We start from the raw sequence: 13,888 nt of genomic DNA on the forward strand, positions 1-13,888 counted from the left end.
GTCATGTATTTTCTAGATAGGAAATTTTTGTTACATTTGAGAAGTGGATGATGTTGATGGCTAACCAGTCAGGAATCTTTGAGTTCACCTCAAACTCAAAAAAAAAGTTGCTAAATTGTCATGGAAAAATTCAAGCACGTGTGCAATCTACACTCTAGATAAACCCGAGAATAACTTAGAAACTGATAATAGAATTCATGTGGGAAATGAATTTTCAATGTGTTCAGTAATACTTAAGTGTTACTTACTGCAGGACCAGCTTGACCAGGTTCACCAGGGGGACCCTGGTATCCAGGAGAACCCTAAAATGCAACAATAGTGTAAATATATTTAGAGTAAGAAGAGCTTCACGTGAGTTAAATTACATCTAGATTATTGTAAGAAGTCATAGTTAGTGAATGTAGGTAGAAATTTTATTATATTTTATGATGATTTAAAAGGTTTTCAGGATCAGAGTAAAGTTAGTATATTCAATTACTTTTATTTTATTTCACTGAAATTGAGTGGTTATAAACTCCAAGGCCTGCTCTATACAAATGTAATTAATATTATTTTAATTTTACTAAAGTTTTAATTGCTAACATTTGGTGGGGAGTGATTTGTTTATTGCTTGGGATTATGAATGCTGAAACTGCTGATTTATATCCATATCTACATTAACTTGCTTCATATATTCATGAAGAAGAAAACACCAAGAGGAGTAATACTTACAGGAGATCCAGGATGTCCAGAAGAACCAGGGGGTCCTGGAGGGCCTGGAGGACCCTGAAATGTACATTTGAATGTTAAACATGGAGTAGATAAATGCACACATTGCGGAGTGATATCTATCACACATAATGCCAACATGTATTAAAACATATACAACATTATATCTTGTTATCTGATAACATACTTCAATATGTTTAGTTCTGAGACATTTTCAATAAAGATTTTTCATGAAAACTTTATTTCAGATGAAATTAGAGAGTCAGTCTAGATTACCAATTAATGTTAAATGTTAGCCTTAACATTTAAGAAAGGGAATTTAGAGAAAGTCAGCATAAAATGTGATGATAAGCTTTATAACATTTCATTGATACCTCTCTGGATTATAAACATTTTTTTGGCTAAGTGTATTGTGAAAATATCTTCATACTATAGATCTTATGATACAAGTTTCTAAAATGACCATGCCCAGTCAACTCCAAACCTCATAGCTATATTAATATACCACAGTCATGTTGATGTGAAGATTTAGATAGAAACATGAATCACTATGCATGGGGCACTCACAACTTAAAACAAATTGATGTACACATTATTCAGAAACGAACATTAAACTAGAAAAACAGATTTATACTATTTTTATATTCTGATAGCAAAATTTTAACAGTTTTTTTCTGGAATGTCAACAAATTGTAGTTTTATTTGATTTTGTTAATCTTATAAAGGAGGATTTACAACATGAGTGTAATAGTAACCAATATTCACAAAATAATTGAATCACCCTCTGATTTTCAAATAGTTTTAAAAATCATATAAAAATGTAGTAAAACATAAACATATATATGTCAATTTATTTTATACCAATTACAATACTCTTTTATAGGTACTTTGGATCTACTGATAAAAGGTTTTTTCTTTAAGAGCCACAAATATATTGTCACATTGTGTTTATTTATACCAATATTTCTGTTACATGCAGTGAATTATAGGCTTCAATATTGTTGAACTTCCTGAGAGCTATTCCAAAGCAAAAGTCACCAACATAGGTGACTTCCAATCCAGCTTTCAGTCTTTTTGCTCTTTTTTGTTATTAAAACTCTAGGCTATTCAGAAAGTTTCAAAAGTTCTTCACTGTCAAGGTGAATAGATTTTGTTTAAGGTAGTGGAACATAAAAGTTCAATGCATTCTAAGAATATTAATACTGGATTTAAAACTTGAAGGAAAAATGGATGGTGATATTGAACATTCATGACTTAAACTACATTTAGAATGAAAAGGTCACTGAACAAGATGAAAAGAAGATGGAATTTGGGTGAGATACTGCAAAGTAGAAGCAATTCTTAACTACATTCAGTTGGACAACAGATGGGAAAAGTGTGGACCAGAGCATGGTGGCAGGAAAGGCCCTGGTGCAGGTGGGCATGAGAAAGCAGCAATATAGAATGACATAAAACACCACAAGGAGAGGTTGAGTTAGCATAGAAGAATCATGAACACTTTGCTGTTTTCTCTTCCAACCTTGGTAGTCAATGAACCTTTTTGTACAATCGTATGATAATATTGTATTTCTAGAAGAAACAAAGGTAGTGTGATACTTGATAATGCTCAGAAACATTTGTACGTACAGCTGGGCCAGGATAGCCACCCATTCCTCCCACTCCAGACTTGACATCATATGAGTCGAATTGGGGAGAATAATTCTGTAGCAAAAGAGTCAAGCACATAGGTCAGATCACATTAATACAAGAATTATAGTTATTTTACAAAGCACTTGTAGTTAGTGAATGAATTATGTAATGTTTGCTGATATTTCATGCATATGTGATATGTATATCTTGCATATTGTGTCTCTTATGACTTTAAATACTATATACACTACAGAAATGCTTGCTTGTATCATGTATACAAATTTTAACCAACTGTATTAAATAAAAACTGTCCTCTTCAATTTGCTCTCAAATTTGCTATTACTGAATCCATTATTTCTACACAATTATGTATATATATAATATATGTGTGTGTGTGTGTGTGTGTGTGTGTGTGTGTGTGTGTGTGTGTAGAGAATCATCAAATATGTGAGGACAAAATAGCTTTGAAGTAACAAAGTTAAAGTTTCTAATCTCCAACTATACATGGGTAATAAAATTATTTTTTCGAGATCAATTCTATCTATCTATCTATCTATCTATCTATCTATCTATCTATGCCATCTGATTTAATATAATAAAAGCTGAAACCACAAACAGTCATGAACTATTGTAAACAATAAAACAAATCAGAAAGGATCAAAGTTTAATTTAAGTTTTACGTTCTAGGGCTAGCTAGGCTCTGTTTGATTTCTAGGATGCTTCTTGTTGCTGAATTGTTTGGGAAAAGACATTTTATAAATCATACATATTAGTTTGTATAGTTTGTATAGTCTTGTGTAGTTCACTTAAACTCATACAGCAGAACTTTACAATATTTATATTCTTGGTTACTTATTTTACTTGTAGACTGATTGGTTGCCCTGATGCAGAAGGAAAAAGATGTGCATTGAAGACTGAACAGAAGCACGGGCAACTCTGTTTATATGAATCCAGTATGCAGTTTTTGGAGTTGCTAACTAACTGTTTAGTGCCCAGCCTCCAAAGTCTGTGACACTGGTGCTAGGATAGGCTTAGGGAATAGCCTGTAACTGCCGCACTTTCTAAATACTCTAAGTTAACTATGTTAGGAGCTAATAATCTGTTTATCAAACATAGGGAGTATAACATGTACATATTAAGAAACTGGAAAATTTTATAAGGATATACTAGTAATCCTATTACATGGTAACAGTGGAACACCTTTAAGGCTTTTAGCAACAGAAGCACTAAGTTAGGGTTTGATAAATATAGAAAACCAGAGGACAGAAGTTGACATTATGAGATTAAATACAGGCCAAACAAAGACAAACTAAGCCACTTATATAGAGGAGAATTTAATTCTGTAATTTCTTACCTGGCCACCAGTTGGACATGATTCACAGATTCCAGGGGAGCCAGGAGGACCAGGGAGACCTGGTTGTCCTGGAAGGCCAGGGTCGCCATTTCTCCCAGGAATACCAGGAGGGCCCTAACAAAATCAGGAAAGCAAAACAACAAAACAGGGAAAATATGAAGTGATTCAGAATCATTATTAGGGATTTGTTTCTATGCTTTGTCAAATTAATTATCAGTACAATGATCTGTTTTTAAGGATAAGTATATTTCAAACTAAGTTTTATGAATAATTGAAGTTTACTATTTTCCTTCATATCTTGATCTATTTTTTAAATTAAAAATGGGTTGAAGACTTGCAAACTTGAGAAAACTGAATCTACATGAACTGTTATAGACTTTCAGTGTGAGTTTTTCAAATATGTAAGTCAGAAGAAAATTCAGAATAGTGAAAATTCAGTTGGAACAAGGAAAACCATCCTTTTCTAGAAATGTCATTAGTAAATATTGTCCTCAGGGAGATGTTACTTACTGGATCTCCCTTGGGGCCTTGAGGTCCATGACCATCAGGAGGGGCAGGTGCCTATAACATATAAAGGATATAGAGATTAATATAAGTAAACTGTGACACAATTTACACCTTTATTTCTTAACTCTGATTACACCCAATCCCCTGCTTTCTGTTAAAAGTGACATCATTCATTTGTCATAGCAACATGCCTGCTTATAGACATGGCTTGCATTTATTTCAGGCTTCTGTGCTATAGATGATATTTATTTGTTTAAATATGATTCTTGAAGATGTAGGTTTTGAAGAGCTTATATATTCTACAGACTCACGGGTGTAGAAGGCTGTGGACATATTGCACAACATTCTCCAAATGGGATCTCTGGGTTGGGGCAGTCTAGTGGCTCATCATCACATATTATGTCATCACAAAGGACAGATCCTGAGTCACAGACACATATTTGACATGGTTCTGGCTTCCAGACATCTCTAGACTCATAGGACTGACCAAGGTGGCTGCATCCCAATTCATCTGTGGGAAGATAAAAGAGAAGATATGGCATTTTTTAAAAATGTGCTTTTGTTTTTGGTTATGCAGTGATGACTATTTACAAAAAAAATCAAAGTGAAGAAAGTTTGAAACAAGCAAGTCTCATCTTTTATAAGGATAAATAACATTTCCCCTCTATAATTTCTATGTACCAAGGCACTACTTTTTAGCATAGAATTGGCACATTATAATTTTTCATAAAATCGCTTGTTTTTATTTCATTTACATTAAAAACCTTAACACCAGTAGATAATATCCAAACTCTTGTTTATTACTTATGCAGCTGGAAATAAGCATTTTTACCCAATGGCTATTCTATGTTCTAATAACAGATGGTAACATTCAACTAAAAGGATGTCTTTTGTTACTAATTCTGGGACCTTCTGGATTTTATTAACCTATTTCAGAAATCCTTGGAAAAACCGAGCTAATCTTGGCAGTATAAACCTCTTCCATATTGTCTTGGGAGAACTAACAAAGTGGATTGTGTGTTGAATGTCACTGCTCACTCTGTTGGACATTAGTGGGTCAACATTATATTACATAATAGATTGTATATCATACAAGAATAACAGAGTTTTCCAAATGCCCCAAATAAAGTGATACTTTAAAACAAATATTGACAATAAATAAGTAAAAATAATAGGAGAAGTATGGATGATGGCTTGTGTATTTGTGGCTTACTATGGCAAGAGAAATAGCTTCAACCAAAATTTTAGACTTGGTTCTTAATTATATATAAGAGATTGAAATTTCAACTCATTTACAGTGAAATAACTTAGGTCATGCCAAAATAAAACCTGGTCTGAATTCTTGAAGTGTTAACTGTGTAGTATGGTAAAATGCAGCTTGAAAATTACTATGAAAGTTTGCCAATAAAGAATGAATAAATAATATGTTTTCAAACATCTGCAAATAATTTTGAATATAAATAATGTCTTGTTGAGTTCTTTTATATTTTCTCAGTGAAACTTTTATTTTCTCATAAGCCCAATTGTAATTTAAAATTTCTGATTCCCTATTTTCATATTTAGATACTTTGAATAATCTAAAAACTTTACCATTAAGAGAAATTTCAGAACATCCACTCTCTACAAACTATGGAGTTGCTTCCAGTTCTCATTTATATATGTAGGCCAATACTACTTTAATCATCTTATGAAATAGCTCAAGCTTCTTGTATCAATTAAGAATCATTTTTTTATCTTAACAATTTATTGATTTAACAGCTAATCAAAGACAAAGCATGACAGTTCTATTGACATTTTCATTAGGGAACAACAATTATGCGTCAAAGCAAACCAAACCAAACCAAACCAAACCAAACCAAGACAAACCAAACCAAACCAAACCAAACCAAGACAAACCAAACCAAACTGTGTTAGGTAGCAATGTTGTCTTAGATCCTCTTTTGTCTGTAATAGACTGTGAGGACAGGACAGATCTTCCTAAGGCTTTAAAGAACACAACTTCATTCTCAGTGATTATAAAAGCTAAATACCAAACTGGTTACCTCAGAATAATTGATGAAGGACTATCTGGGGTGCTGTTTTAAAGAAAGAGCTAAGTTCTAACCCCATTTGTGTTTACCTAGAACTGATATTTTGTATTTAAGAAAAAAATGAAAATAAAGTGCTGAAATGAAAGATTATTGGTGAAATCACTAAAATCTTCACATGGGTCCTCCTTTCTTAATGTGAATCAAAAATGTATGATTCTCTTAATTAGATTGACACATTCTCATTTGATTCATGTCAACTTAGTTTATTCTTTTTGAACATGTGGATGTCAAACTGCCTGATCTCAACCCTTTGAAAATACTAGTAGATTGTGCTAATGATTCTTTCAATAATTATCTTTGCATCAGAAATATCTTTCCACATTTAATAAAGTGTGCAGGTTATTAAAAGAAACTATTGGATACTTATGCTAAATTAAAGATACAATGAAATACATTAAGATAAGTTTAAAATTATTTTATTATTATTTCATTAAAATAATCATTAAAATTATTATTTTGTTTAAAAAGTAAAATTAAAATCAATTTAAATTCCTCATATTTAAAAAATCATATGTTTGTATATGACATTGGAATTACTATAAAACTTTTCTCTCTTCCATTCTTCACCCCAAGTATATACCTCATTGAGGGTATTCTCACATAAGACAAACCATGTTTATTATTTGTTTGGAATACTGACATTGACTCATTAAAAGCTTAAATGAATGTGTTAAACCTACGGTTATGTAATAGATAACTGTTATTAAGCTTCCTGTTTCTACTTTTTTTCTTAGAAATCTTATTCAATGTTTTTTAAAGTGAGGAGACTTCAACATAATGATCAGTGGATCTTAGTACATCTTTACCTTTTATATTTTTAAATATTTTTACTTTATTTTAATTAATATATCAAATTGTAAAAATTATACACCTTAATGGGATTTCTTGTATTATAATGACACATATAAAGAAATATTATGTTTAATCCAGATTAAGCATATTCATCTCTCCAGAAATTTGTAATTTATGGTAAAACCTTAAAAATACTTCTACTTAGCTTTTAAAATGCATCACACATTTTTATTGCCAATAGTTGCCCTACTGTGCAATACTACAACAGAATTTTTTAGTGTTATCTAATGTTCAGTTAGTTCTCATTGGTGCACATTTTGCATAATCCTCAATTCTTCCCCTGTCCTCTAGAGTGCTTTCTTTTAATCTGCACAGAACATTTAAATTGATACTGCATATGGTCTCTTGCTTTAGAAAGTTGTGTTGTTCTACATAAATAAAGAAACTTGTAATGTCTAAAAATAAGAATTAATGGATCTAATTTGTTGCCAAAATTTGCTTCATATGTACTTGAAACAAAAATGGCATGCTTGAAACATCAAATTATGAAAAGCCACAAGTAGATCTAGCATCTGAAAACTAGCATTTCCTATATTTCTTAGTCATCTTTGCTTAAAAAGGGGGTGTTGCAGAGATTCTTCAGATTTATTACCGCATATGTGACTGTCTACTGTTACCAATGTAGGATACCAGAAGCTGAATCTCTGATACACATATCTCATGACCCCGAATTGAGTATCCAACCTGGGAAGTCACTGTAAAGCAGAGAAAGAGGATATTTCATGGAAAGTTTTATGCTTTGCAACACTTAAAGATAGGATAACACCTGACATTTAGGACTATGTTACCTCACAATGTCCCTTTCTTTTACTAGGGTGTTGTGTTATAGAAGCTTTGATAAAATGGACACTGAATACTTTTGTAAAAAAATTAAATAAAAGACAATTGCATTTTTAATTCTGGACAAAGTAATAGAGAAAGATGCTCAGAGCTGAACTTGGGATCTCTGTAAGTGCAGGATGCCCTTTGTACTCCTGAGCTATCTCTCTTGGACAGCACAGAGATGCTGAAGAGATAGTCTTTTGAAATAGAGATAAAGTTCATTTTTAAATGTTGTTTTACATGGATGGGTAGATTCTGGTCATTCTACTTCCTGCAAAGAAAACTTCATGAATGATGTTTAGGTGTTTCTTTGTTTTATTCTGTATAGGCACCCACCTTTTATGTCTCTAAAATTTTCCTACAACTTGATTATATTTATTTTGCCAAAATAAGAATAGATAAATGAAAAAGTAAATTATATATAATCATCAAAATGCACCTATAATATAAGCTACCAAATTATGAAAACATTTAATATATTTAATTTATTGTATAACAACTTTAGTTTTATGCTTTGAGAATGCAGATTTTCATGTAATCTTTCCTATCAGGACATTGATACTTTAATTTCTTTCAAAATGTCATGGTAGTTGACAGTGTTTGGCAAACTAATGCTAGATTAAGTCTATGTTCTAGGAACTACTCTTGAATGACTGAAATCTTTTTGTTTTCTTTCAAAATATAGATGTCACTTGTAACCCAGGCTAGCCCTGAAACCAGTTCTTGCTCTGAGTTTTCGGGTTGCTGGGAATGCAGGTGCAGGTATGCATCACTGAGACAGAAGACCAGGAATGCAGGTGTGCATCACTAATATCAAACTGCTGGAAATACAGTTGTGTATCACCGAATTAGAGTGCTGGAAATGCCAGTGTGTATCACTATATCTGATGATTTATATCAGATTTAATAATTTCCTTCCTGCATGTGAAGGACTTTACAGCTGAATGTTGTCACAATCCTCAATGCACTCAGAGAACTTGAGAGAAACTAAGGAATTATCCAGATAAAATAGTTAAAAGGAAATTAGATTTGAATGCTTTCTGAAATCCGATACTCTTAAGTTCTTTATTTTTTCTGCTTTCAAGGATAATATAGAATAAAAGAAACCAGTTTCAATACCCTGTCTCATATGGTTTCTGTACCCTCCCGAGTACAAAGACAGATTCTTAAAGGAAGAACAGTGATCTGCAAAATGTCTTTTTTTCCTCTAATCTTAAAATGGGAAGATGCCATCTGGAGTTGAATCCTACTGTTTATTTTTCTTGACCTTATGAAAAAGGTTTATATTTCCAAGGCCACCCTAATGGGTTCCAGACCACCAGGAAGATGAGCGTGTTATTTGGAAGCCAGGCACTAAGACTGACATAAACAAAGATAAACTTTCTGCATCAGATACATAAATGTATTTAGGATGGCTAAGGCACGACTATTCAGAAACTATAGTTACTGCACGATTCACATTTGTTAACTTTTAACTTGAGCACAAACCTCCTTTGAATGGTACTTGTGCACTCTAAGTTCTATGCAACATCATAAAGTGTTCCTGTGAGAAACATAGTTTGTCTGCCTCTACAATAACAAACACAAGAAAAAAAATTGTCTCACAACTATGTTAGCTGAAAAAGTCATCTTTCAGTGCTAATTATCAAAGCTAATATAACAATAAGTTTTGGATTAATTGTGTTTTTGTCTTATTTGGGGGGGCAATTTTAGTATTTCTCCCATTTGAATTTTCCATTTTGTTCATTGAGACTACATTTTAAATGGTGGGGCTTGACCTCAGCCATGGAAAAAGCAAGGCTTTGGTTAGCTAATCTGAAAGGAATCCACTTGGGCTGTGTTTTTGTTAGGCACAGACAGAACTTCTAGTGGTTAATGTAACTCTCCAAAGCACAGCTAACAAATGACTTCTGTGGAGTGCTTGCTCAGAGTTTCCATTGCTTCCCTGACAGGCAAGGTTTCCTCCTTTAAAATTTCTGGATTAAAAAAATTACAATGTGTCTTTTTTCTAAGCATGGAAAATAATGACACTAAGCTTTTAGCCCTAAGAAACAGAATGAAACATTTTATGAGTATTAGCTCATCCACAGTGCCAGAAAGTCAAAGTGGACCTGAAGCTTAAGTGTCTGCCAGATCCAGCAAAGGCAAGCTCATCTTTGATCTATCTTCCCAGCTCTGATTTGCAAGCAATCCACTTTAATGGCTTCAAGGTGGAGCTATCAATTACTGTCTGTCACAAAGAATACATAGGAACCCTGCACTACAGTCATCCTCAGTTGACACCACAGAGCTTCAGTAGATGGCAGTCTTTTCTGAGTTACCACTCCAGGCCTGGCCTGGGCCTGAGGTATGAAACAGAGTTTTCTAAAGAGATCTTGCTCTCTTTTAGCATCTACTACAGTTCCGGACAAAGAAATCCAAAGGCAAGACACCAAAGAATCTGCGTTCATTAACTCGCCTTTCCTCTCCACTTCTCCCTCCCAGCATTGTTTCAGATTTGCTTTCTTCTTCAATGCTCAACTGGTTCATTCTAGATCTAAAGGTGACACAGGGTCAGTTATAGGCCCTTCACACTTCATTCTGAGCACTGTTGAGGTTCTGAGGAAATAAAACGGGTCATGAATAGAAACAACAAAATCTTGTATTGGTAGTATTTTATTTACTTACAATGCAGCTTTACAGAAAGGTTGATGATTTTTAAAACACGATGTGATGAATTTAGATAAGCCTCTACCTTTTCTTTGGCAGAATTGGAAATTGAAACTAGAACCTCATATGTTCTAGACAAACTCTCCACTACTGACCTACATCCCCAGACTTCTGTAAAGTTTTCATTTTGAGACAAGAGTTTCCCTACCATCCCAAGCTCACATTGAACTGAGGCAGATTTTGGATTTGTCTTCACATATGCTCAGCCTCCCAAGTAGCTGGAAATGAAGGTCTGTGTCACCATGACTGGCTGGAAAGTGTCTATAATTTTTACATTCATTTCCAAAAAATCTTAAAATATGTTACTAGTTTGTGTATTCTTATGGCTGGTAGCATGTCAGTATCTAATTGATTTACTTATACAAGAAATGCTTAAGTTTTAAAACTCTCCCCCTTGTCCTTTTATCCCCCCTCATTCATATTCTCTCTCTCTCTCTTTCTCTCTCTCTCTCTCTCTCTCTCTCTCTCTCTCTCTCTCTCACACACACACACACACACACACACACACACACACACACACACACAATTGATCCTGTGGTGAAAGAGTCATGCTGGCACTGGTTAGGTAAATGGTGTCTTTGACTGTTAGCCACTAGGTGGCATGGTTTAGCACTTAAAGAATCCAGCATGCTTAAAAACCACAGGAAATATAAAACAGACCACGTTTTTTCCATAGCTAAAATAAAATGCATGAATAAAGTAAGACTTGCACAGATTTGTAAAGAGACAAGAATTCTGTGTGGAGACATGTTTCATATGTCCAGCAATTCTGTACTACTTCTAGGATTTCTAGAGAACATAGGAGTTAACCCCTTTAGAGTACTCTGAATGTACTTAGTGTGCTAAATATCTGCTACTTACTGAAATTGCCCCAAAATTAACCATCCAGCAGGATTTTCACTAAAAACCTACAAGCAAAGTGAAATATATGATCTTAAATCTTTTTTATCCTTCTTGGAATTTTAAAGACCATAGGAAGAAAATGAGCTTAGGATGGTGTTAAGATGATGAGGAGCAAACATGTTTTTGGTTTTTTTTTCCTTACTGTAGCTAGATTGGGAAGAAAAACACCTACTGTGCCTACACTATTTCTCATATTTGTATACCTGTTAAGAAACTATAGATATTATGTTGCTATTTTAATTAACATTCCAAAGACATAGTTTTTGTTTTTGTTTTTCAAATAAGATTCTATGATTCTTCACCTAAAAATTAGAATATAATTTTGACCTGCTAAGGAATTAACATTCCTTTGGACCATGTCTTGTATTTCTAGGGAAGGATTGGGATTGTTGCATCTTCCAGGAAGGCAGGATGAGAGAAGAAATTGAAAACAGAATGCTCAAAAGGAATTGACTATACAAAGAAAAGAAAATGGGAGTTGACGGTGAGGAGAGAGAATGAAAATGGAGATGGGAAGCAGAGGGTGACTCACTGGGAGCAGGGAGGGGTGAGGACTGGGTGGGAGGCAGGGAGGTGGACAAGCCTAGGATGGGGGTGGGGTGATGAGTGAAGAAGGAAAACTGGGAGGGAGTTCCTCAGGAGCCAAAAGGGGTGGAGAGATAAGAAGGGGGGGATGGAAGGGGGATGGAAGGGTGGGTTAAGAGGAAGAGAATTAAGAAACAAGAAATCTGGGTGATCTTTCTCTGTGTATCTATGGACTGAACACACAGAAATATCATCAGGTATCCCCTTCATCTATTCTTGCATAGACAAATTGTGGAAATAGTTACACACAGTGGAAAAATGGATACTCATGAAACATTTGCCAAAACTAAAGGTTTAAATACAAACATGTTTGATAATGTATTAAAAGAATTTCTAACAACTTCTTTCAGCCACAGACAAGATTTACATCAACACAATTTTTTTCAGGAAAGTGTGCACCCTGATTTTTCATGATGAGGAGGAACATATGCATTTTTTAAAAGTACTTAAGTAAATAACAAGACAATTGCTTTTAATTTGGGACACAAGAAAATAAAGATCACTGTATTTGGCTACGAAAAATACATCGGGTTAAGCTCTTTGAGCAAAACTTGTTTCTTTACCTTGTTTGGAGGAAAGCAAAAATATTCCGGTTAAAACATGTTATCTGCAGTAGTGGAAATCCAGCCAAACAGAACATGTAGAACATAAAGCAACTTTCTGCAAAGTTGTGAGCATGTCGAATATGTGCAATCATGGGATGCGATAAAAACAGAAACAATGACATGTTTTAGCAGCTTGGGCTCATTTCTGGAAGGTCCGTAGATGGTCCACAGTTAACGTTTTACATAAAAGCATAAGAGATGCTATTTATCTTCCAGTATTTTCTCATGAGCTATTCATACCAGAGACACTTCTACTGCAGTCTCTTATTTGGAAAACAAGGGTAAAATCCTAACTTTGCAAAGAGAACAGTGTACGAAGGAGAACATGAAATCATTACAAGAGACCAGTAAATTCCAGATGGCTTGGGAGCATTCCAAGATGCTCACAATGCAGGAGGCGAGGACTTTAAAGCATTTGTTTTTAAAAAAATGTTGAACATGAAATCAAGTTAATTTAAGAACAGTTTTTACCTTAAGCAACTACAGAATCTTATACATGTACATCACCTTTTAAAAAATCAAATATAGGAAACAATGTTAAGGTTAGCAAAACATTCCACAGTCAGAGGCTTAGACAGGAAATTCTTAGGAGGCTGATTTTCCCCCTTATCTTACCCTTTGTAAGAAGTTTAGGCAAAATTAACCCAGAAAGCCTGTTGAAATCAGTACCGACTTACCTACGTTGGACTGCTGTGCCAAAATAAGAGTGGGATGAAGCAGGGTGAGAAGAAGCCAGGTCCCACTTTGCACAAAGCTCATCATGTCTAAATATCAGACATGAGACTCTTTGTGCAAAAGAGGAGAAAGCAAGAAGCAGCTCAGAGTAGCACCATCAGTTGTTCCCTGCCCTTCAGCACCGGGCCCGTCATAAAACTCAGCCACTGGCTTCCCTCTGCTCTGGCCTTAAATAGGAAAAAGTTTGGCTTCCCTCACTTTCCAGCCCCTTTCTGAAATATGAGAGCAGAACCCATCCCCTCAGCAGTAAAAGCAATGATTAATATTTCTTTTCCCCACGTACAGAGGACACAACCCACAGACTTAGAGAAACAGCACATCTGGAGTGTGTACATCAGCCTATGTATATGTTTATAACATGCATTAGTCTTAAATACATATTTGCATGA

The 13,888-nt window shown here is 34.3% G+C and overlaps 1 protein-coding gene across 1 annotated transcript in view; it reads right to left on the reverse strand.

Annotated features, from left to right (window-relative positions):
* The window catches only part of Col3a1 (collagen type III alpha 1 chain), a 35,522-nt gene extending 21,868 nt beyond the window's left edge, over positions 1-13,654 (reverse strand). The window contains exons 1-7 of the mRNA XM_034497343.2: positions 13,442-13,654; positions 4,510-4,709; positions 4,202-4,252; positions 3,692-3,805; positions 2,335-2,409; positions 712-765; positions 249-302 (exon numbers count right to left, since the gene is read on the reverse strand). Of these exons, the coding sequence (XP_034353234.1) occupies positions 249-302; positions 712-765; positions 2,335-2,409; positions 3,692-3,805; positions 4,202-4,252; positions 4,510-4,709; positions 13,442-13,526 (633 nt within the window). The 5' untranslated portion in view covers positions 13,527-13,654. The remainder of the gene's footprint in view (positions 1-248; positions 303-711; positions 766-2,334; positions 2,410-3,691; positions 3,806-4,201; positions 4,253-4,509; positions 4,710-13,441) is intronic.
* Between the last annotated feature and the right edge of the window lie 234 nt (positions 13,655-13,888).

Source organism: Arvicanthis niloticus, chromosome 3, assembly GCF_011762505.2.
Source record: "Arvicanthis niloticus isolate mArvNil1 chromosome 3, mArvNil1.pat.X, whole genome shotgun sequence".
NCBI classification, from domain to species: Eukaryota; Metazoa; Chordata; class Mammalia; order Rodentia; family Muridae; genus Arvicanthis; species Arvicanthis niloticus.